Source organism: Capra hircus (genome assembly GCF_001704415.2).
Source record: "Capra hircus breed San Clemente chromosome X unlocalized genomic scaffold, ASM170441v1, whole genome shotgun sequence".
NCBI classification, from domain to species: domain Eukaryota; kingdom Metazoa; phylum Chordata; class Mammalia; order Artiodactyla; family Bovidae; genus Capra; species Capra hircus.
In genome coordinates this window covers 26,377,739-26,403,049 of record NW_017189517.1, presented here as the reverse complement: position 1 = coordinate 26,403,049, position 25,311 = coordinate 26,377,739, and the positions used below count along the sequence as shown (strand labels likewise).

The 25,311-nt window shown below is 38.2% G+C and overlaps 1 protein-coding gene across 2 annotated transcripts in view; it reads right to left on the bottom strand.

Annotated features, from left to right (window-relative positions):
• Positions 1–16,127: 16,127 nt before the first annotated feature.
• The window catches only part of PLS3 (plastin 3), a 100,441-nt gene continuing 91,257 nt past the window's right edge, over positions 16,128–25,311 (bottom strand). For both annotated transcript variants that reach the window (XM_005700566.3, XM_005700565.3), the window contains 7 exons: positions 24,715–24,910; positions 23,103–23,181; positions 21,968–22,082; positions 21,652–21,785; positions 20,696–20,819; positions 20,349–20,473; positions 16,128–17,376 (listed from right to left, as the gene is read on the bottom strand). In XM_005700566.3, coding sequence (XP_005700623.1) covers positions 17,244–17,376; positions 20,349–20,473; positions 20,696–20,819; positions 21,652–21,785; positions 21,968–22,082; positions 23,103–23,181; positions 24,715–24,910 — 906 coding nt within the window. In that variant the 3' untranslated portion in view covers positions 16,128–17,243. The remainder of the gene's footprint in view (positions 17,377–20,348; positions 20,474–20,695; positions 20,820–21,651; positions 21,786–21,967; positions 22,083–23,102; positions 23,182–24,714; positions 24,911–25,311) is intronic.

Sequence of the window (25,311 nt, the reverse complement as noted above, 5' to 3'; positions counted from 1 at the left end):
CCCCTCATCCATAGAGTTCAGAGAGCTTCTGAGTTGGTGAACACATCAGGGTGCTTGGAAGGTGGCATGCCTGAAAGAGATCATGAAAGCTCTGCATCTCCCTGCCCCCACATACGTGTCTTCCATTTGGCTATTCCTGAGTTGTATTCTTTATAATAAAGCAGTAGGTATATGCATTTTACTGAGTTCTGTGAGCTGTTCTAGTAACTTAACAAACCTGAGGAGGGGTCATGGGAACCTTTGATTTATAACCAATTGCTCAAATGTACAAGGAGTAATCTGAGACTTGTGACTGGTGTCTGAATTAAGGGCAGTTTTTTACATTAGCATTCTCTAGGCTAGCAAACTGATAAGCACTATTTACAATTTCTAAAATGCATGTACTTTCGTATAGAAAATATATCAGTATGGCACCAAACATATTTATTAAGAGTCCTAAATATCTTTAGTTTCTCTGTAAAAGGAAGCCTATGTTCATTAACTGTTTCAGTAACTTATTTTAGAATAATACAGATATTCAATAAACTTCCACATTTAACTTAATATAGCAAAACTCTAAGGTTTCAAGTTACTAAATATCTGGAGAAATATTTTTAAATAGATAGAATATAAAACATATTTATCCTTAGAGTTCACCTAAAAACTCTTATTTCATTTACATTTAATTTACTTATGAAAATAGCATACCAAGTTATTTTTCTTGCTAACAAATTATATAATAAATGTGATAAGATGTTATTTGACTTCTATTAAACCTAGGTATAATAAAGGTATTATATATTTAATGCTTATAACTTTAAAGACATGTCCATATTAATTAAAATCAAACTAAATTTAATACCAAATATTACTTTAATCTGAATGTTTCCAGGATCATGTGACCCTGAAATTCATTTGCATTAGTTTCTCTATATTTCTGAAAACTTACTTTAAACAAATTAAATAGAGCTCATTTACAAATTAATTTTGGCAATACCATTTGGAGATAGAGGCATATCATATCTATAATGTACATACAGACTCACACTAGAGATCTCATAGCTTTGTTCTGAAACTGAGTCATGAATCAGATATTAGAACATAAACTCACTAGTTTATAAATAACTTGCCTGACTTTAGAAAGTTTCCCCCTACTATGCAGAACAGTATAGAGATTCCTTAGAAAACTAGGAATAAAACTACCATACGACCCAGCAATCCTACTACTGGGCATATACCCTGAGGGAACCAGGATTGAAAAAGACACATGTACCCCAAAGTTCACTACAGCACTATTTACAATAGCTGGACAAGAAATCAACCTAGATGTTCATCAGCAGATGAATGGACAAGGAAGTTGTCGTACATATACACAATGAGATATTACTCAGCTATAAAAAGAAACACATTTGAGTCAGTTCCAATGAGGTGGATGAACCTAGAGCCTAAGTCAGAAAAAGACAAATATCATATATTAATGCATATATATGGAATCTAGAAAGATGGTACCGATGATCCTATGTATGATCCTATCTGCAGGGCAACTAAAGAGACACAGACAAAGAACAGATTTTTGGAGTCAGTGAGAGAAGGAGAGGCTGGGATGATTTGAGAGAAAGAATTAAAGATTTTAAAATTTAAAAAATAAAAAAAATAAATAAAAATTTAAAAAAATGAAATGTATACATTATGATATGTAAAACAGATGGCCAGTGGGAGTTTGATGTATGATACAGGGAACCCAAAGCCAGTGCTTGGTGACAACCTGGAGGGATGGGGTGGGGAGGAAGGTACGAGGGAGATTCAGGAGGGAGGGGACACATGTATACATATTGATGTATGACGAAAACCATCACAATATTGTAAAGTAATTATCCTCAAGTAAAATACGTAAATAAATCTTAAAGTTTCCCCTTTTTCTACCCTCAGTCTCAGAACGTAGAGATGGTCTAGGCAAAAGTAAGGTAAAAGTTCCTGAGAGCCTTGGTAGAACATTTACCTCTCAAAGGCACAGGGTTTTGTTTGAGTTCCTCCTAGAAGTCCTTTGTTCCTGTAGCATCAGAATTTTGAAAAGAGGTTTTTATCAAGCTGGCTTTTTCTAGTTGCATAGACAAAAACCAGTTTTGGAATGTCAAAAAGAGCCCCATCTTGGCCATTGAGGGGCAGAATTTCCTAAGTTCCCAACTAAGTACAGACTTCTGTAGAGTGGCCAAGATGGTGAAGTGAAGACCTTGAGCTCACCTCCTCTCACAAGCACACTAGAATCACAACTATCTTCAGAACAATCATCAGTGAAAAAGACAGGAACCTACTGGAAAAGATCTGCTACAACTAAAGACATAAAGAAGGAATCACAATAAGATAGGGGGGATAGGAGGGATGGACTTGTGATATAATCAAATCCCAAACCCCCTGGGTGGGGGACCCACACACTGGGGAATTGCAGAATATTGTAGAATTTCTCTCACAGGAGTGAGAATTCTGAGTTCCGCATCAGGCTCCCCAGCCTGTGGGTAGAGCACTGGAAAGAGGAGCCCACAGAGTGTTTGGTTTTGAAGGCAAATGGAGCTTAATTGCAGGAGCCCCACAGTACTGGAGGAAAAAGAGGCCCTCCTTCAAGGGTAGATATGAGGGTATCTGTAAGGCCATTAACCTGGCAGACTTGAGTCCCTTCAGAGTTGAATGAATTGATAGAGGATTAGTAGACTGGATACTCAGGTAAAGGAGAATAGAGTAGTAGGAGTCATGTCAGTCTTAACAGTCTTGTTTTAGATACTTCTTGTGTCTTTAATGTTTCCTGGTCTTCTGCAATGAATCATCCAAAAGCCATTTTGGAATTCTGAGGCCTTTTGGAGGCTTCTACATGCCAGTTAAAATAGGTATCCCATTGTGTATGTTTGACTTGGGAACTCTTACTTTCAAGTACACTTCTTAAATGAATGACCTTGTCTAATTGAAGTGTACCCCACAATGACCACTGTGATTCTAGGTGGTCTTAGTAAGATTCTGCCATTTTTGTAGATAGTGATAGCTTCCGAAGGGAGCACTTTACTTAGACACAGAATTAGTAGGTGTGCCAGAAGGTGGTGTGCTTAATTCTTTGAAACTTGAGGATGCCATTTCTTTAGCTAAGTCTTAGGTCTCTCAGAGCCCAATTAATATCTAAGAGGAATGTGCTACTGGGTTGGGGATTTTGTGGTGTTTTACAGCATACATCTTTGTATAGACCTTCACCTGCCTGCTAATGCAGGAGACATAAGAGATGTAGGTTCGATCCCTGGGTTGGCAAGATCCCCTGGAGGCGGGCATGGCAACTCACTACAGTATTCTTGCCTGGAGAATCCCATGGAGAGGGGAGCCTGGTGGGCTACAGTCCATTGGTAGCAAAAGTTGGACATGACTGAAGCAACTGAGCATGCACACGCTTCTTGAGGTTGGCAGGTAAGGTTAGAGTTAGGTAGCAAGCACTCTTAACACCTTTGTAAGTGCTTCACCTGTAGTCACCAATTTTGTGGCTATGGTTTCCAAGATTCGCATTAGCAATAGATCTATTTTTCCTTTCACAAGATTTCTTTGCTGTGGCAGACATCCTAATGGTTTTAAATAGTCCAACATGTGCCTGCTTAGATTCCAATGTACCACTGGTCAAAGCAGTTAGAATTTCTTATCTTAATTTGTTTCCCCAAGTCCTCCTGTGGTTTATGCTGTGGACTTACCTTGAAGATTTGCAAAGCCCCTAACAGTGTCTCTGTTGCTTTCTTAGATTGAAGAGTATCCATTATTTTCCTTTGTCGAAATAATCCTCCCTAGTTCAATGAGACTTATTGTTCTAGCTGCCTGTGAGACCTATCAAAACCTGCCTGCTCATGAGACCTATCAAAACCTCCTGAAGCTGGCTTACGTGGTAGGTGAAGTTGGCCACAAACTCAAATGTTGTGGCCCAGTAAGTCTCACCTAGAAAAGTCTGGAGTCTTTCACACCCCAATTTTCCACTCAGAAGGATTAGGACAAACTCCAAAAACTCAGAACACAAAATAAGCAGGGATAAACCTGAGACAAGCTTACCAGAGATCCCAGAGAATGGCTGAAGAGGCAGCAAATCAACAGGGTTTTCTGAGTATCTTCACCCGTATTTTGGAGCGGTTCATGAAATCTTCAGTAGCTCTTTTCAGGACTCAACTCATTGCCAAAACTGTCAGTTGATGAAATAAAACTACTTGGTTACGAGTTCGATGTCCATTATGTAGGGGAAAACCGTCCCTGGATGGGGAAGTACAATGCCTCACAAACAATGAAGCACTCTTCCTGAGGGATTTTGCGAAGAGCAAGTTTTATAGAGTTAGACGAGGCAGTGCCAAAAGAAGGCATGATTTGCTAGGAGGTCGGGGATTTCCTTCTAAGGCTAGTAAGCCCTGTTTTCTAATGTAAATCACTAAAGCAGAGTTGGTGCATAGTTATCAGTGTGTGAGGATTCCTTGACAGGTGTTTCCTATAAGTGCCTGCTGATTTAGGTTTAGGTTTGTGATGTGGGCCTGGCCACTGGGGTAGGCTTCACTTTGTGGGTCCTGATATATAACTCACCTTTATCAATAGGTATAGCAAGGAGTGTTTGCCATAGCATAAATTCCACTTTGGCTGGTTAAGACATTATCAAGGCCTGAATGATTGTCCATAGCAATCCTGATGGGTTTAGACTAGTTTGTCTTTCAAAGTTGAAATGGGATTACTTATGATTTATTAGGGTCTAAGGCAAGTTTTGGGCCATGCTTGTCAGTGATATTACCCCTAAGAGGAAATTGCCACTTATAAAGTATGCATTTAAACAGAACTTCTGGAGGGGTTGTTTTTTAATGAGCCTTGGTGCACTGCATTTTGCAGGTTTCTAGGTAGTATTTTTTTCCACATGAACCACAGGAGCAATGGTACCTTTAAATACATAGAAGTGTCTCATAATTATCCTGCGTACACAGAATAAATCAGTGCGTGGCAGATTGGTGGAAGCCTATCCATGCAAAATGGAGTACCCTAGTTGGAAGTAAACTATACTGGGAGTGTAAGTATCATTTATCACAAGGGGAGGCCAGCTTGGTATCCTTTTTTTTCTTTCCGGAGTGCATTTTTTATTTGTAGTTGTGGTAGAATATGCCTAACAAAATTTACCATCTTAACAATTTTTAAGTGTATAGTGCAATGGTATTAAGTACGGAAGACATATCTTTTGAGTGGAATTAAATAGGTCAGCAAAGCAGGGTGTTTTCTGAAGAGGGTGAACTGACTGTCATGGTCAAGAGGCCTCTACTACTGGTCTTGCTGATGGTATTATAAAAACCTTAGCAGAAGTGTTCTGATAATGTAAGGTCAAGGTACAATTTTATAAGGCTGAAGAGTGGGATTAATGATATGAGGGAAGCTTAAGTGCCAAAAGGGGCTTATAAGAGCATCTTCCTTCCAAGATGTTTAAAGGAATTTATATTAAATTAGTGTCCCCAGGGTCTGGTGGAGGATATTAGATCTAGCAATCAGATAAATTCAGAGCAGCAGCTATGACTGGGAAAAATATATAGGAGAGTTTTGTTTTCCCTAAAGTAGCAGAAAAGGGCAATAAGGGGTTTAAAACTGACTGGATGGTGATAGAGTATCTAACAGGAGATAAAATATAATAGGATGAAATTTAAAAAAAGATTAAAAAAATTTTTAAAGGATAAAAATAATTGGATGAAGATAAGCTTTAAAGAAGACTGAGTGCTGAAGAATTGATGTTTTTAAATTGTGATGCTGGAGAAGACTCTTGAGAGTCCTTTTGAGAGCAAGGAGATCAAACCAGTCAAACCTAAAGGAAATCAACCCTGAATACTCATTGGAAGGACTGATGCTGAAGCTGAAGCTCCAATACTCTGGCTACTTGATGCGAAGAGCTGACTCATTGGAAAAGACCCTGATGCTGGGAAAGATTGAGGGCAGGAGAAGAGAGTGACAGAGGATGAGATGGTTGGATGGCATCACCGACTCAATGGACATGAGTTTGAGCAGTTTGAGCAATCTCCAGGAGATAGCAGAGGATGGGGAAGCCTGGTGTGCTGCAGTCCATGGGGTTGCAAAGAATTGTACTGGCCTCTTGAACAACAATAGAAGGGAGACCACAATAGTGTTCTGGAGGGTGTAAAAGTGTCATGGAGTTTTACTGATATATCAGTTGTTAACAGCACCAACTAGATACTTTTCACTAAGGCTCAATGAAGTTTTATCTCTGTTGCCTATTTCAGAAGACCAAACTTCCAGGTGGCAGATCTCACAGGGGATATTTAGGTAAGTATTTTGAAGATGTGCCTTATATCCATTAGTCATAAAGTTGGAGATATTCTATAAGTCTCCTGGAGTACCCAGTCACATTAGTCTGTAAATAAAGTAGAATCTGGAATTGGAAGTGAAATTCCCAGATGCACGAGGCAGCTTTTTATGAACATACAAGGATGAAAATTGTGGAACCTTGAGTGGCCTGAGTTTATCATCATAGGGCTAATGGCAATAATTTAGGCCTGGGAAGTCCGAGGGTTTTTGAGAGTTTTAATAACTAAAATTCTAGAATTCTCTAAACTTTATTTTTTGAGATTGAATACGGTATGTAGAGAGGAGTTTCTGAGTAAAGTGTTAATACTTTAAAGGATTTAAAAATAACGATATTAGTAAAATGTGTGTCCCTGTTACTAGAGACACCTTGGGATTTCTGACATCAGGAGTGGGAAATCATTTCACTTGGCTCTCCAGCAGAGAGGCTTCAACCCACCCCAAGAATATACAGTAACCAGAACCCAGTCATTGCCCACTTGGAGATGTTTAAAAGGGACCTTGAAGCTTTGGTTCCTATTTCCTACATTTACAGACTTTCAGGATTTGTGAAATTGCAGGTAGGACATGCCCTGAAAACACCCTCAGCAATACTTCTGACCATTTCCCTGACTGTTAGTTCAATGCTGTGGTCAAACTAGCTCTGCTACTCAATGTGATACCGTGAAGTATTTTTGCTAAAATCTGTTTTTATCAAGGTTATCTTCTTAGATAATGGCCAAGTATCTCAAGGTCTGTTAAGTCATTGTTAATTTTATAAGGGTTCCTGGAGAGGTCAGGAAATCTTTGTTTCTACACCATGTAGACATCATGTAATTAACCTAAAATCACCTGTTTACTATCAATATAAAATATCCTCTTAAACATTTTGTTGGTTAATCTGAGCACAGGCAATTAATTGAGCCATAAGAACTAATTTAATTTCTATGAGAAGTTTTCAACATTTCAAGAGGATATTTAAATCTGTAATAGCAAATAGGAAAAGGAGTATGTCAAGGCTGTATATTGTCACCCTACTTATTTAACTTATATATAGAGTACATCATGAGAAATGCTGGGCTTCACAAGCTGGAATCAAAATTGCCGGGAGAAATATCAATAACCTCAGATATGCAGATGACACCACCCTTATGGCAGAAAGTGAAGAAGAACTAAAGAGCCTCTTGATGAAAGTGAAAGAGGAGAGCGAAAAAGTTGGCTTAAAGCTCAACATTCAGAAAACTAAGATCATGGCATCTGGTCCTATCACTTCATGGGAAATAGATTAGGGAAACAGTGGAAACAGTGGCTGACTTTATTTTTCTGGGCTCCAAAATCACTGCAGATGGTGATTACAGCCATGAAATTAAAAGACGCTTACTCCTTGGAAGGAAAATTACGATCAACCTAGATAACATATTAAAAAGCAGAGACATTACTTTGCCAACAAAGGTCTGTCTAGTCAAGGCTATGGTTTTTCCAGTGGACATGTATGGATGTGAGAGTTGGACTTGTGAAGAAAGCTGAGCGCCGAAGAATTGATGCTTTTGAACTGTGGTGTTGAGAGTCCCTTGGACTGCAAGGAGATCCAACCAGTCCATTCTAAAGGAGATCAGTCCTGGGTGTTCATTGGAAGGACTGATGCTAAAGCTGGAACTCCAATACTTTGGCCACTTAATGTGAAGAGCTGATTCACTGGAAAAGACCCTGATGCTGGGAAGGATTGAGGGCAGGAGGAGGAGGGGACGACAGAGGATGAGATGGTTGGATGGCATCACCAAGTCAATGGATATGGGTTTGGGTGGACTCCGGGAGTTGGTGATGGACAGGGAGGCCTGACATGCTGCAGTTCATGGGGTCACAAAGAGTCGGACACAACTGAGTGACTGAACTGAACTGAATAGCATATCTTATGTAGCAATTTTTTGGTTTTACTTTTTCTGTTGACCCATTAACAAATACAACTGCATACAGTTCTTTGAGTCTCTGTGAGGTCTGTCCAGGGCACATAGACAATCTCCTAAAAGCTATAAGCAACCATAGGGGTTTTCCGTTTCAGGTGAAGGAAGGCATGTGACTAGCTCTGAAATATTGCAATATTTCTTAGGTGACTAGCTGAAAGGTGGTGAACGCTTTTCTTTCATGGAAGAGTGTATACAGCACTAGAGCCATTACATTTAGTGAAGACTTTAGAACTAAGTTATTGAAGTTTTCACATATTTTGTTGTTGCTGTTACACCTTGCAAAGTGGGTATATCTTGGTTATTGAATCTAAAAAATAGACTTTTTACAAATCCTATGTAACTGAGTCAGTACCCCCAGTGCCTACCCACAAATATTTTGAACAAAAAAAGAAAAATAATCAGTGAATCCAGAATGCTGCAAAAATAATTGGCAGAGTCAGTGCATCATTCTTGTACTTAAATGTATGTTTCTTTTAACTTGAAATATATTCAATCATTGAAAGACATAACTACCATACTTTATACAAAATTAATATAGGAATATAAACTCTTAATTTGTCAAGTTTATCATCACTATTATTTTTTTTATGGTTTGGACTTGATTAAATGGTAGAAAAATTTATTCTTATATAGAATTGAGACTCAAATCTTCATATTCTCTAGTGGCCACTTCAGGACACCCAAAGATTTTTTAGGCATAAAAGATGTGTTAATAATTTTATGATTCTGAATTTGGAGCCTGGACTTGAGAAAGGCAAAATCAAGGCTAGTTGTCAGAGAAGACAAGGTGTAAGTCCTAAGTATCTAAAGACAAGAAAGATTTATAATCAACACCATAAAACCACACTAGATTTTACCAAGGCTAAAGCTGTATTAGAGAAAAGATAGCATCAGTACCTCCTATCAGCGAGGAGAGGATGTTTGTTCATTACTGAGACTTAGAGGACATTCATGTTTTGTCTGTGTTCAGACAAGATTACCCAGTGGTCTTATCTTGGTCTCACTTTGTCACCACCGCAGAGGGGCCTTGTCGGATGTTGGCACATGAGTTTCTCCATGCTCACGAGAGAACAGACTGAGCCGTGAATGCTAGGCCAGCTCCCATAGGGCAGGGGCTATTTTCCGCTTTCTCATCGGTGACACAGACTCTGAGAGGACTGTCTTATCTGTATTTTAAGTCTCGGCTGTCAAGCCTTACAAGGAGCTCCTTCCATAAAATCCAGCGAGTTGTAGCAGTTTTGAAATTAAGATTTTGAAACCCAGGAGTTAAATATAGGTCAAATCTGAACCTCAAGAAGCCTGTAGGATTTCGAAAAACCTATCTGGGACCCTTTATCTCCCATCAAATTTGCAAGAAATAAATCAGCAGCTAAATCAGCACTTTGCTTTGGGGATTTTGCCAAGTACCATGACCCCAAGCCACACACATTGTTTACCCCTGTCCAAATTTACCCTTTTTGACTTTGTGCTCTGGATACAAACTTCCACAGTCACACTTTAACTTAGTGGTAAGTGTTCATATCCCAGATCTGCAACTGTTAAGCTCAAGGAAAAGAACGGGTCTCATTCATCTTATTCAGGCCTTAGACAAAAGCCTGAAATTAAGCAGTTGCTCAGTATTGTTTAACTGACCGTTTATGAAAAATATTTTAACAGAAGACTCAAAGTAAAATGTAACTTGGAGAACTTCTCTAGGCATAGGAAGTATGTTGAATAAAAGGTGACAGAAGAGGAAGACTGAAGTCCTAAGTTCTTCCCTGAGGGACATTTCACAAAGTGGACAAAATCTGATAAATTTCTCATGAGTTGCTGCAAGTTCCTTTACCTAGTGTTTAATGGTTTTACTTAAAAACCTTTTACCAATATTATTTGCTTTCCAGTAAGTGATTGTCATCCCCATCTTGCTGATCCTTGAAATAAACCTTCCCATGCAGTGTTTCTGGGAAAGTATATGAAGGACAGAGGACCACTTCCCATTAATTTAGCAAGGATTTGTTTTTATCTTTAGTAACACTTAACACGAGATCTACCATCTTAACAAATTTTTGATGATGACATGATTTTTCTATGTAGAAAATCCCAAAGAACTTAGCCAAAAACTCCAAATAAAATGAAATACTTAAGTATAAACTTTAAAAAATGTACAGAATCTGTATACTAAAAAATTTTAAATGCTAATTAAATAAAGAAGACCTAACTAAGTGAAGAGATAAGCTATACTAAATGTCCAGGGACAGAGGAATGGATAAAGAAGATATGGTATACATATACAATGGAATACTACTCAGCCATAAAAAACAATGACTTAATGCCATTTGTAGCAACATGGACGGACCTAGATTATCATACAAGCCAGACAGAGAAAAACAAATATCATATGATATCACTCATATGTGGAATCTAATTTTTTAAAAGATACAAATGAACTTGTTTACAAAATAGAAACAGACTTACAGATATTGAAAACAAACTTACGGTTACCAAAACAGAATCGTGGCAGGGAGGGATAAATCAGAAGCTTGGGATGAACACATACACACTACTATATATAAGATAGATAACCAAGAAGGACATACTTGATAGCAAAGGGAACTCTATTCTTCAATATTCTGTGACAACCTATATGAGCAAAGAATAGAAAAAGAATGAATATATGTATAACTGAATCACTTTGCTGTACACCTGAAACAAATACAACATTGAAAATTGACTATCCACCAAGAAAAACTTTTTAAAAGATACTTTTGGAATCATCTGGGAAGTTTTAATTTAGACTTAGTATTAGACATATCTATGTTATATTTTGGAGATATCATGACAATGTTGTTGTAGCATGTGGGAAAATGTCCTTATTCTCAGATTTATGATGAAGTATTTGAGAGTAATATGTCACAATATCTACAACTTACTTTCAAATGGTTCAGCAAAAAAACACAGATATAAAACAACTATGTCAAAATGCTAACAACTGAGGAATATAGGTAAAGAATATATACATGTTCACTGTAACACTCTTAACTTCATTGTAAGTTTAAAAAGTTCTGTTATTTGACTGATTATGGTAATAGTGTATTTTAATCTTAACCTTCTGATATTATAGAAATATGTAATATAAAAAGTAAAAACCCCTTGGTATCACACTCCATCTCTCCAAGTATATAAATATATTTATGGAATTTCTAACACTTTTATCTATCTATGTATATATATACACTATCATTTATTTTTCTAAAATGGGATTAACACAGGGCATCTTTCCTTGTCATTATAGAGCCACAGCCATCTTTTTTTATTTTTTAAACTTTTTATGGGAGAATAGTTGACTTACAATATTGTGTTAGTTTCTGCTGTACAGCAAAGCGTATCAGTTATACATATATCCGTTCTTTTTTAGATTCTTTGCCCATACAAGTCAGCACAGAGTATTGAGGAGAGCTCCCTGTGCTACACCGTAGGTTGTCATTAGTTATTTATTTTATATATATAGCAGTGTGTAAATGCCAATTTTATATATAGTAGTATGTATATGTCAATCCCCTCCTTTCCTCCGGGAGTTGGTGATGGACAGGGAGGCCTGGCGTGCTGCGATTCATGGGGTCACAAAGAGTCGGACACGACTGAGCAACTGAACTGAACTGAACTGAACTTCCTTGCAGTAACCAAAAATGTGTTTTCTATATTCATGACTCTACTTCTGGTTTGTAAATATTTGTACCCCGCCTTTTTTTTCAGATTCCACATAAAGAACAGACTTTTGGACTAAGTGGGAGAAGGTGAGGGTGGAATGATTTGAGAGAATAGCATTGAATGTATATTACCATATGTAAAATAGATACCAGTGCAAGTTCTGTGCATGAAGCAGGACACTCAAAGCCGGTTCTCTGAGCCACAGCCATCTTTTTAATAACTATATAAATATTACCCTGTGTAGATGGACCACATTCATCTCACCAACCCTTTATTGTATTACAAGATGTATCATGGCACACTGCTGTACTGATGGCTGCAGAGTTGAAGGATATGTTAGATTTGGTTTCTCTATAATTACCAAATTGCCTTCAACAATCTATAAACTGATCACTCTTCCATCTGTGGTGTCAGAGGATGCTTGTATGCTCATACCTTCATCAGCATCAAATAATTTATCAATTACATTTCAAAAAAATCAATGGCAGGCAGTTCATAAAACAGGCAGTTCTATTAAATGCCTATTACTCAGTGAAAGAAAACTGCCGGGAGCCAGTGTGAGGAATCCCGCCCGTGACAAGGTCATGAGGAAGGAAGCTGACATACGCAAGGCGTGCTCAGACTTCAGGGACCCCTCTGGAAATTCCTAAGCATGTACCCCAACAAAAATCTGCCGGCTTTTGTGCTCTGCTTTTCCACTCTTCTGACATTTTCTGGAAAAAGTCAATTCAGGGCTTTAGTCTTCTGCATTTGAAAGAGTGTTTCAATCCAAAAACCCCTCCGATGGCTTTCTAGCCTGTCTGCAGGACTCTGCGAGTGTGATTGTTTGAGGCCTCCTGACCGCAGGAGGCACAGGAAGCTTAAAACATCCTAGGAATGTAGGGGCTTCCGAGGAGTCAAAATCTTTAGAATAAGACTGATTAAAAGTTTCATTTTTTGGGTCAATGCTTGCTGCCAAATTTTCATATCCTTTATTTTTAGATATAGTTGGTATATAGAAAAACAAGTAGTAGACCTGGTATTAGCAACATTAGATCTTTGAGTTAAGTACCTTCTTTGTTATAACCCACTGCACCTTTGTTCTATAGAGATGTAACTTTAATGCTTTAAAGAGATGCAGATTAAAGAAAAACACTTCAGGGGAAACAAAATTAACATTCATTAAGGAAGAGAGCCAAAAAGTGTTAACAAGCCTCTTGGCCAGAAGATAATGTAAATCACCTGAGAACTTTTGTATACAAAATGATGTATAGAAAGAGTCTGGGCTGCGAACGCTACATAATTTTGTGTTATCCATTGATCTCCATGTTTTATCAAAAGTATAAAAGACCTTCTGAACAATAAAGGAGGGGGCCAGGGGCCAGTTTCTCGGGCCAGCTTCTCGAACTAGTCTCTCGGCCTGGTTTCTTGGGACTCTGGCTCCCCCCGTGTCTTTCTCTCTTTCTTCTCTCCCTTTCCCTCTCTCTGCTCTTTACTTTAACTTCAGGCTGAATCTCCACCTGGGGCGCGGAGGCTCGCCAGGTCTACTTACTTGCCCTGGCTGTTAAGACCCGCACGAAAGGGAGCTTAAGGCGAGGCACCCTTAGATATTCAAGCGGGCGCCGGTGGCCCAACGTAGATGGTGCAAATTCCTTGTCTGGAATTTTATTGGCCTTCCGCGTAAACCAAGCTATTCAGCCCTCTTCCTCCACTTAATCTTCCTACTACGCTACAGTTTCTTAATCTAATCTTATATTAATAAATAAACAAGTCTTTCCACGCCAATGCCGTCCACCCTTCGAATTCCCTGGATCCACCGGGGCTGGACCCCGGCAGAAAACAATCTCAAAAGGCTACAGTGTATGATTCTGACATTCTGGAAAAGGCAAAACTATGGAGATCATAAAAAGATCAGTGGTTTCCAAGGGTTAGGGAATAGGGAGGGATGGCAAGGCAGAGAATAGAAGATTCTAGGGTAGTGAAAATCCTATATATTATACTATAAAGGTAGATTTATGCCATTACACATTTGTAAAAATCCATAGAATATAAAAGGTAAGCTATGGACTTTAGGTGATTATGGATGTGTCTATGTAGGTTCATCAGCTATAACAAATGTACCACTCTGGTGGGGGATGTTGTTGGTGAGGGAGGCTCATGCATGTGTGTGGGCTGGAGGTATATGGAAAATCTTTGTACATTTTACTCAATTTCACTGTGAACCTAAAATTGATCTAAAAATAAAGTCTACTAAAAAAGGCAGCTCTTTGTTGGTTGAAACTACATAATCCTTGTTACTTTTTGAGAATCAGCATTCCCTTTTAATGTCCTTTGTTTAATTATAGGCTTTGAATTGGATATTGATCTCCTTTGCTCATTTTTCTAATGGAACTTTCTCTTTTATAGATTTGTTAGATTTCTTAATATGTTAGTGATTTTAGCCCTTTATTTGGAGGAAAGAAGAAATGGTGTGTTCAGGCCAACTGTTTCATGTGAACACTTAAGTAAGCAAAGGTGCATTCCTACAGATGGTGGGCTCTGTACAGTGAACTACCCAAGAAACTAGCTCCTGTTTTGAATAAAGGGCAAGATGGAATAAGTCTTTTTATTACTATCTTGCTTCAAAGCACTTCAAGGCATTACTTACAGTGAATTTTTGTACCTGGAAGGAAACAAATGTAGATAAGCATAGGAAATACAAAGTAGGAGACAGGTCATAAGATACAACTGTCCTGTCTTTTCAGTTACCCTGGTATATATTTGCAGATACTCATCTTTTAGCCTTATGTTAAGAAAATCCATCATACGGGTACTATAGACTAAATGTTTCAGGCTCCTCCAAAATTTGTATGTTGAAACATAATCTCCCAGTGTGATGGTATTAGGAGGTGGGACATTAAGTTATAAAGGTGAAGTCGTGAGTGGGGTTAGTGCCCTTATTAAAGAGACTCCAGAGCTTCCTTGCCCCTATCACAATGTGAGGTTACAGCTAAAAGAAAGCCATCTATGAACTAGGAAGTGTGCTCTCACCACACAGCAAATCTGCAAGTGCCTTGATCTTGGACTTCCAGACTGCCTAAAATAAATAAATTTGGTATTTATAAATCACCCAGTCTATGATACCATGTTACAGTGGCCTGAATGGACTAAGACAATGGGACCAAACTTTTTTTCTTAGTCATCTATATTCTGACTTTGCTTACTCATTTATTGCAAAAGCAGAATTGTCACATTTATCTTTCTTTTATGTCTCTGGGGTTCATATCATATTAATAAAGGTTTTTCTTATTCTTAGGCTATAAATAAAAAGTATTTTATAGTTATCATCATGTAGTTCCTTAAAGGACTGCATTTCATATTACTCATTCACACAAAACACTAAAATGTTACCATAAACAACAGTTTGTCAACTAGAGATGATTTTGCCCCCATCTTGGAACATTTGGCTAGTTCTGGAGACATATTTGGTCTACACACTGGGGGTATGCTACTGAAATCTAGTGGATAGAGGCCAGGGACACAGCTAAATGCCCTGCAATAATACACAGGACAGCTCCCTCCCACCTGCAACAAAGAATTATCTAGCCCAAAATGTCAATAGTGATGAGGCTAGGAAAACCTGTCATAAACCACCTCTCCTCCTTGGTTGTTTGGATCCCCATTGTTTTGACCTTCTGTGTATCATAGAACAGGCTTCCCTGGTGGCTCAGCAGTAAAGAATCACCTGCAATGCAGGAGTTGCAGGGGATGCAGGTTCTATACCTGTGTCAGAAAGATCCCCTGGAGAAGGGAATGGCAACCTACTCCAGTATTCTTGCCTGGAGAATCCCATGGTCAGAGGAGCCTGGCAGGCTACAGTCTATAGGATCGCAAAGAGTTGGACAAGGCTGAAGTGACTTAGCACACACACAAACACATATCATGTCATTACTGAACACTGAAAAGATTGAGTGACATGAAAAAGAAAGAAAAAGGGAGAAACTGGATAAGGAAATTTTAGTAAGTTGGAGAAAACCATCTTACCTCATTGATGATTATAACCTTAATCTGTCCATCCGTGTAATTCAGCTCCAAAAGCATAAATTTAACAAACATCATTTTATAAAGTACATCAGAAAATGAGTTAGAATATTGGAGGAAAAAACCTGGCAAACATTATAGGCATACTATGAAGGGACAGAGGCGTGAAGAGACTAATTATGTAAATGCCTTTATTTGAACTAATACATTGCTACCAGATTACATCACTTTTCAGAGTTAGAGTAACATTATGATCTTAAAAACTATAGCAAACAGCTTGACAAAGCAGAGTACATTAGAGTACATTAAGTCCTACATACATGTTTATTTTTTAGTGACCGCATCTCCTTATCTTAGGTGTAAAATTAGAAAATTTAATATACACTTAGCATACTTGGCCTACCATATCCTTCCTAAATTCTGAGCCCACTCTCTCCTCAAAAGTGTCATATTCAACAGCATTTTAAATCTAAAGAGAGAGTTTGATGGTACATGTTTTAAAACAAAGAAGCATATATTGAACCAAGTGTTTCAGGACAAAATATGTCAAGTGTTTACAGCTTTAGTGTGGGAGGGAAGATGGAAATTCAAGGTACATTTCCCTCTACCTATAATGTATGTTTTTTACTTACTTGAAGACCCCTTAAAAAAAGTAGCAAAATCAGCAGTCTTATTTAATGTAATCAAAATATTCTTAAATGTACAAAAAAGGATCATGTAGAAAGAATACTGTAAAAAGATACTGATTTTAAGAATAAAAGAATATGAAAAGCTTCTATTACATTCTGCACAGCCAGTTACTTCTGTCAAGTTTCAGTACTAGAAAGATAAGCAAAGGATACTCATATACAAATACCCTCTGACCACAGTTCTTGAATAAGAACTAGCATACTGGATGGAAAGCAAATTATTGTCTAATACCAATAATATTCATATTCAATCATCTAAGCAAGTCCCAGGAGGTGGACATTCTAAGAAAAAAACAGATACATAGAAATAGGTACAGCAATGGGAAACGTCAAGGGCAGCGATCTAGGAGCGAGTAAATGATTTGACTATGGGCACATTTCAGGTGGGCCTGACAAATCCACCTTGACTATGGGAAAGAGGAGTTGTTGTTACTAAAACTCTTTCACCTGAGGGCTCCCATGATGAGCTTAGTCTTGTTAAAACTAAAAAGTCCTTTCAATAACCAAAAGTTTCTTAAGCCATGAGCACTTCAGCCAGAAATTGCTGTACTGCTAATCATGCACCTGGGAGCAAGGTTGTTTTTTATTCAAATTGGTTATTTTACACTCTCTTCATACCCCTGCCCATCAAGCATGCAAACACAGTCATGACCATCTTGGGCTTTACTTCCACAAGGTCTTCTGGTAGAGCGTACACCCTGGCTCCAATTCTTCTAGCCATCGACACTGCGTACCTATTTTTTGGAGGAAACAAAAATTGAGGTTCAATTCCCGTTAGTCAAGGGCACAACATGAGGCATCTATTTCCTCTCATATACTCAATTGTCTGGGATACAAAACTTCTACAGCAAGAGTTCAAATCAGAATGACTTCATTTTTCATTGTTTTCTCTTTTATTTTGTGAGGTCACTCATAAGTGATACCAGATTTTCAAGCTCTACTATTTGGGGCTGATAATATTTATTCACTCCTTTTCTATAATGTAAAATGAGAACAATTTAGGAGCACTGATATGAAAAAACATTTTTCCAGAATATATGTGTGTGTGTGTATATATATATATATATATATATATATATATATACACCCAGATGTTGAAAATATGTATATATACTCAGATGTTGATATTCTCATTGAGCATGTAATAAGATAACATTGGCTATCACGAGATCTTAGAGACACAGTGGAAAACTGCATACGCAAAATACAATTTCATAGATACAGTGAATACTTCCAAATATTCAAGGGAAGAGACAGAGTCTATCTGGTACATGCCAGAGTGGCTGAAGCAAGGAAGGAAAAGGGTAGAGAAAGGAAAGGAGTTAAGAACTGACATTTCCAGCTGAGGAAATTTGTAGGAGCACTCTTCAATTAATATGCAAGGTATTTCTAGGTGTTCTGTAATAGGAGTCTTTAAATATGATCAAGTTTCTGGAAAAATAAGTTTAAAGAGTTCTCTATAAATCTTTATCATCAGATCAGATCAGTCGCTCAGTCGTGTCCGACTCTTTGTGACCCCATGAATCACAGCACGCCAGGCCTCCCTGTCCATCACCAGCTCCTGGAGTTCACTCAAACTCACGTCCATCGAGTCAGCGATGCCATCCAGCCATCTCATCCTCTGTCATCCCCTTCTCCTCCTGCCCCCAATCCCTCCCAGCATCAGAGTCTTTTCCAATGAGTCAACTCTTCTCATGAGGTGGCCAAAGTACTGGAGTTTCAGCTTCAGCATCATTCCTTCCAAAGAACACCCAGGGCTGATCTCCTTTAGAATGGACTGGTTGGATCTCCTTGCAGTCCAAGGGACTCTCAAGAGTCTTCTCCAACACCACAGTTCAAAAGCATCAATTCTTTGGAACTCAGCTTTCTTCATAGTCCAACTCTCACATCCATACATGACCACTGGAAAAACTATAGCCTTGACTAGATGGACCTTTGTTGGCAAAGTAATGTCTCTGCTTTTGAATATGCTATCTAGGTTGGTCATAACTTTTCTTCCAAGGAGTAAGCATCTTTTAATTTCATGGCTGCAGTCACCATCTGCAGTGATTTTGGAGCCCCCAAAAATAAAGTCTGATACTGTTTCCACTGTTTCCCTGTCCATTTCCCATGAAGTGATGGGACCAGATGCCATGATCTTAGTTTTCTGAAAGTTGAGCTTTAAGCCAACATTTTTCACTCTCCACTTTCACTCTCATCAAGAGGCGTTTTAGTTCCTCTTCACTTTCTGCCATAAGGGTGGTGTCATCTGCATATCTGAGGTTATTGATATTTCTCCCGGCAATCTTGATTCCAGCTTGTGCTTCTTCCAGCCCAGCGTTTCTCATGATGTACTCTACATAAAAGTTAAATAAGCAGGGTGACAATATACAGCCTTGATGCACTTCTTTTCCTATTTGGAACCAGTCTGTTGTTCCATGTCCAGTTCTAACTGTTGCTTCCTGACCTGCATACAGGTTTCTCAAGAGGCAGGTCAGGTGGTCTGGTATTCCCATCTCTTTCAGAATTTTCCACAGTTTATTGTGATCCACATAGTCAAAGGCTTTGGCATAGTCAGTAAAGCAGAAATAGATGTTTTTCTGGAACTCTGTTGCTTTTTCCATGATCCAGCGGATGTTGCCAATTTGATCTCTGGTTCCTCTGCCTTTCCTAAAACCAGAACATCTGGAAGTTCACGGTTCATGAACTGCTGAAGCCTGGCTTGGAGAATTTTGAGCATTACTTTACTAGTGTGTGAGATGAGTGCAATTGTACGGTAGTTTGAGCATTCTTTGGCATTGCCTTTCTTAGGGATTGGAATGAAAACTGACCTTTTCCAGTCCTGTAGCCACTGCTGAGTTTTGCAAAATTGCTGGCATATTGAGTGTAGCACTTTCACAGCATCATCTTTCAGGACTTGAAAGAGCTTAACTGTAATTCCATCACCTCCACTAGCTTTGTTCATAGTGATGCTTTCTAAGGACCACCTGACCTCACATATTATGCTGCAAATATTTTTTTAAGGAGGGAAGAAATGATTTGACACGTGTATGATGCCAAAATGAAGTTTTGCAGTAATGCTTCTTATCTATCTTCTGAAGCCCTGTTGGGAGCTGATTTTCAGTGTATACTAGGATAGCTTTCATGAGTTGCCCATGAAACCAGATCACAGCCTAGGTCTTTGGAGAAGAAGGGAAGAGGCAGGTGGAAAAGATCTTCTCAATATTGTCAAAATGCAGGAAACTTTCAAGGCATGGTTTCAGCTGAGGGTTTAGCATCCTGCCCACTTAAGGGACCAATATAATAAACTCAACATACATAGTAAGGTGGGCTATGCACAGTAAGTTTTAAAAATGTTTAAAAAGAGTGCAACAAAAGAAAACCCTATCAAAGGCATGCTTATCTTTTACCCATTTTCCCGTTGTTTTAAGTTTGCAGCTAAGTTGCTTTAACACATACATTATTTCTACAACCTACAAACCAATGGCTGACTGAGCACCTACCTACTAGGTCAGGTGCAACAATGCTAGGCTCTTACGTATTTTACTCATTTCAAAATCTCCCAAGGTAAGTATTATTGCTCCCATTTTGTGGATGAGGAATCTGAGGCTAGAAGACGTTTCCCCCCGCTGACACCATTCTTAAGTGGCAGAACCTGAATGATAATGCAGATCTGCCTGCCTACAATGCCTATGCCCTTATCAGGATATTAGGCAGCATCCCTTACTTGGCATTATTGTGTTTGTCATCTTCTGTCAGAGTGCCACTCTTAACAAGGTCGTAGTTTATGCAGCCTGGCTGGATGGCATCAATCAAATCCACAACTGCCAAACTGGAGCTGATTGTCTTATCCTAGAGTAAAAGGACAATACATTTGAGAATTTCCATGTGTACAAATTAATGCATGATCACTTATATAAAGCTGTCAAAAACAAAGTCTAGGGAATTAAAAAAGAATCATGTCATTAACCCCACAACAATCTCACTCACAAAGAAACCAAAGGCTAGCCTTCTAAACTATAGATACTTTCTATGGCAAACATAACATTTAATAGTCAAAAATGAAATTCTTACCTTAAAACTCTGAATGGAGGTTGACTTTCCAGCTTCATTCAATGTTCGGTTCACCCAGCTTACAATGATGTCATCATTAGCTTTCTGACCATCACCAAGATCTTCCAGGACATTGAGGGTGTATCTAAATGAATCAGCAGAAGAAACTGGTAACTAATGAGAAGCTACTGTATAGCATAGGGAACTCTACTCAATGCTCTGTGGTGATCTAAATCGGAAGGAAATCTGAAAAAGACGGGATATATTTAAACATATAGCTGATTCACTTTGCTGTATTGCAGAAACTAACATAACATTGTAAAGCAACTAAACACCAATAAAAATTAATTAAAAAAAAAAGAACAGTTTCTGTTCTAGTTTATTAGGAAAAATACAAATATTAGAAAGATGCTTTATCTTTCATTTCTTTTCCTTAGGTTTGAGAGATTAAAGAAAAGATTTCACAATAAGACATTCACACTATATGGAAAAAAAATTTCAAGTAGTAGTGGCAGGAAGATTTTCAGTGCTCTAAAGAGTAAGTCCACCAGTCTACTGCAGGCTCACTGTGTACTAGGCCAACCAATGGTAACAACTTAAAGTAAGCTGTGCTTTGGCTGGTACCCAGTTATAATGAATTGCTTTTCAGCAATACAGTTAAGAGATCTTCTTTCTCAAATGTATACATGTTCATAATTTTTGCTGTTTTTATTCATGAACACTAAATCTGTCACGAACACTAAGTCTATGTCAGGCATATTATGAAAAAAGGGAAATATTCACAGTTCTGCTGCCTCACTTTCAAGAAGGCGTTTCCCATTGACCATCCAACATATATTCATTACTTAAGCTCACTTCATAGTCTGAACACAAAAGTTTCAAAGGTAGTCATTGATACGTTTCCTTAGAAATAGTAAAGACTAGATCACAGATGTGTATGATAGTGAAGTTTAAGCAGTTAAAATTGTGTACCATACCTTCTCATCAGCTGCCAGACCAAAGCTAAAGTCAGGGTTTGATTTCCATCATTCAGGTCTTGCCCTCCAATGCCGACCAGGGAGAATTTGGCAGGATGCTTCCCTAATTCAACAGCATAGTTGCAGTTTTCTAGCTGCAAACAAACAAAAGCAAATGTTTAAAGATTTTCACTTGTTTAATCTGTACATGCAGGTGCGCACAAAGTAAGACACAGTTTCTGTCCTCAAGAAGCTCAGAGTCAGAGTTTCCTAAACAAAAACAAATTGAAAATAAAAACAGTCTGTAACAAATATGCGCAGCAACTTAATTTGCTACCTTTTTCATGTTGGCTCCAAGTTTCGGGTATGGAGGTTTATTCACCTTACTCCAGTCAACAGGAACTTTAATTCGTTCATATAGCTGTAAGATTACCAGGGCATCTTGCAGGTCACTGATGATTTAAAAAGAGTTTGATCAGTGTTTTCTGAGAGCAGGACCTGTTTCCTTAAAAACAAGGACACTACACTGTCAAAAGATGCATGCATTTTATTAATCTGTGCTAAAAATAGAGCTAACACCATCCAACTCACTTAAAAGTAGTTATTGAGAGCTTATTGTTTGCAAAGAACTGTTCTAAAGGCTGGGCTCATAGGAAAAAAAATCCCAGTCCTTTAGAGTCAGAGAAAGAAAGAGAATAAACAAGTATATGGATAAACGGGTTGCTGCTGCTGCTGCTGCTAAGTCACTTCAGTCGTGTCTGACTCCGTGCGACCCCATAGACAGCAGTCCACCAGGCTCCGCCATCCCTGGGATTCTCCAGGCAAGAACACTGGAGTGGGTTGCCATTTCCTTCTCCAATGCATGAAAGTGAAAAGTGGAAGTGAAGTCACTCAGTCATGTCCGACCCTCAGCGACCCCATGGACTGCAGCCTTCCAGGCTCCTCCGTCCATGGGATTTTCCAGGCAAGAGTACTGGAGTGTGGTGCCATTGCCTTCTCCATAAATGGGTTAGGGGAATGTATTTAATTGCTATGAAAAATAAAAAGAACAAGGTTAGGAGTTAGGGAGTGGTAAGTGGCGGCGGTTAGAATCTGAATCAGCGGCTTGAATGTAGCAAGGGAATAACGCATTTGATGTGGAAAAGAACATTCCAGGCTGAGAGAACAGTGAGCACAAAGACCTCAAGGAATTATGGATGGTCTACTTAATGTACTTTCCGGTCTCCATTTCAAAATAGAAAGTCTCTGTTCCCTAGGGTGTTAGAAAGATATTTACACATTCTTTCACTTAATGACCATGTAAAGAAATAATCTGGGCTTTTGTGTATTTGGGAAATGATAATGGAAGTCACCACATTTTCCAATAAAGTAATGACTACAAACTAACATTTAGAAAAGGTTTAGAGCTATAATTATTTATGCAGCATCCATTCATGATGTTCAAAACTTTACAATAGCATTGGAAGGCTTACGCATAGAGATGGTTTACATGGGGATTAACACCAAGAGAGTTCATCCAGTTACGGAAGGTTCTTTCTTCACGAGTTTCTCCTATTAAAAATATTCACAGTGTTTATATAATCATTAAACATCTTGCATATGTGCATATAACATCAACCCACAATTAGATTAGTTTATTTTTTTTCAGATCTAGAGGCTTTCTCAAATATGAATCTTCAAGCAGTCTCTCTGAATACTCTCTCTTGTTTTTTAAATTGGATGACTTTATTTTAAAAGTAAAAATATAACCTTATTATAATCAGCTAAGAGGTATATGAACTTTTTATAATTTCTTCTCCATCTCACCCTTCTCCAGTATCTCCCCAAATCCCCATACTTCTAAAGTAACTGATATTATCAGTTTAGTTTTTATTAGAAAAATCTGCCATGGACATACAAACCTCTATACTCACATTAATTTACATCTTCTCTCTACCCATTTAAAAATATTGATTCTAAGTTACATATATCTACTTTTTTTACATGCCTATATTAAAGCAACAAATTATTTGAAACTTCAAAAGCATAAAATTTAAAGATTTTATAGTAATCCTAGTATATATACAATGAGCTGCTAATTGGGAGTTCAAAGTATTAGTTGCTAAGTTGTGTCCTGCTCTTTGCGACCCCATGGACTGTAGCCTGCCAGACTCCTCTGTCCATGGATTTCTCAGGCAAGAATACTGGAGTGGGTAGTCATTTCCTTCTCCAGGGGATCTTCCCAACCCAGGGATTGAACCCAGGTCTCCTGCACTGCAGGCAGATTCTTTACCATCTGATTTCATAATAATGGTAGTGGATATGTAATAAGCTACTAGTTACATTTGTTAATTTTTAAGTACTATACTTCATAAATATATAATCTGGCAAAGGTATACTCTGCTTTTCCCAATTTAAATGAATATTTACATGCATTATTATTTTTTTTTGAGTAGGTTAAAGGTGAAAGGAACTGAGAGCAGTTTCAGTTAGTCTGACTATGGAAGAATGAAACAAATACTGCAGATTTATATAAGTCAAATTTTATGCACATGTGCATTTTTTTGGAGGGAGGTTTAAAAATAAGTGACCTAAATATAAAATATTAAAATAAAACATTGGTTTACTAAGTGGGCTTATACTAAGTGATCCTAGGCTAGCTTACTTTAAAAGTTCCCACACTTCCTTGGTGGTACAATGGATAAAAGTCCTCCTGCCAAAGCAGGGGACACAGGTTCGATTCCTGGTCTGGGAAGATCCCATATGCCATGGGGCAATGAAGCCCAACTCCTCAACAAGAGAAGCCACCCCAATGAGAAGGCTGAGCACCACAACAAAGAGCAGCCCTTGGGTGCAGCAACTAGAGAAAGCTGGCATGCAGCAACAAAGACCCAGAGCAGCCAAAAATAAGTAAATTAAAATAAAAGTTCCCTTGTTATCATCCCTTTCCATCAGGTGTCACTTATTTCTCAGCCCTTGGGACTACTTCTAGTAGACAGTTGCTAAATGGATAAGGAAAGTTATTAAATCAAGATTATTAAATCATCGTGGCCTATGTATTTCCACTGTGTAGCCCCAAACATAATTTAAGAAACCTTCAGTTACCTTCTAATAGGGTCCAATCAATATCTTGGTTCTCTGGCTTAGTGAGTGCTGGGTATTTATTAAACAGGTTAGCCACAAAGGCTAAGTTCAGTTTAGGGTTCCCACTGACGACATCAGCTGGGGTAACAAACTGTCTGCAACCTAATTTGTCTGCTTGCTGAAGCATACTCTCAGCTCTCTTCAAATCATCTGTTTCCTGTTGAAGTAAAATAAGACTTTTTTTTAAAGGTCATACTAAAAATATAGAAACTTTGCCCTACAATGATAGGCTGGGTATACAATTCTATTTTCTCTTAGCCAACACATGGCATTTATGTTACTGTTTTGAATACAAAAAAAAAAAAAAAAAAGTTGGCTGTGCTTAATATGCAGTACCTTGAGAATACCCTAGATGGCACCAGATCATGTATCTAAGGACAGAATAGCTTTCACTCAACTGAGATTACTTCTCTCATGCCAAAATTCATTAAGAAAAAAGTGAAATCTGTTCAGATTTTAAGTTTAAGCCCTAAAGAGGGAGTAAGGCTGAAAAAGATGAAGGAATTATGGGGAAATTTTTTAAAAAAATAATAATCAAGGATACCAGGCTCCAATAAT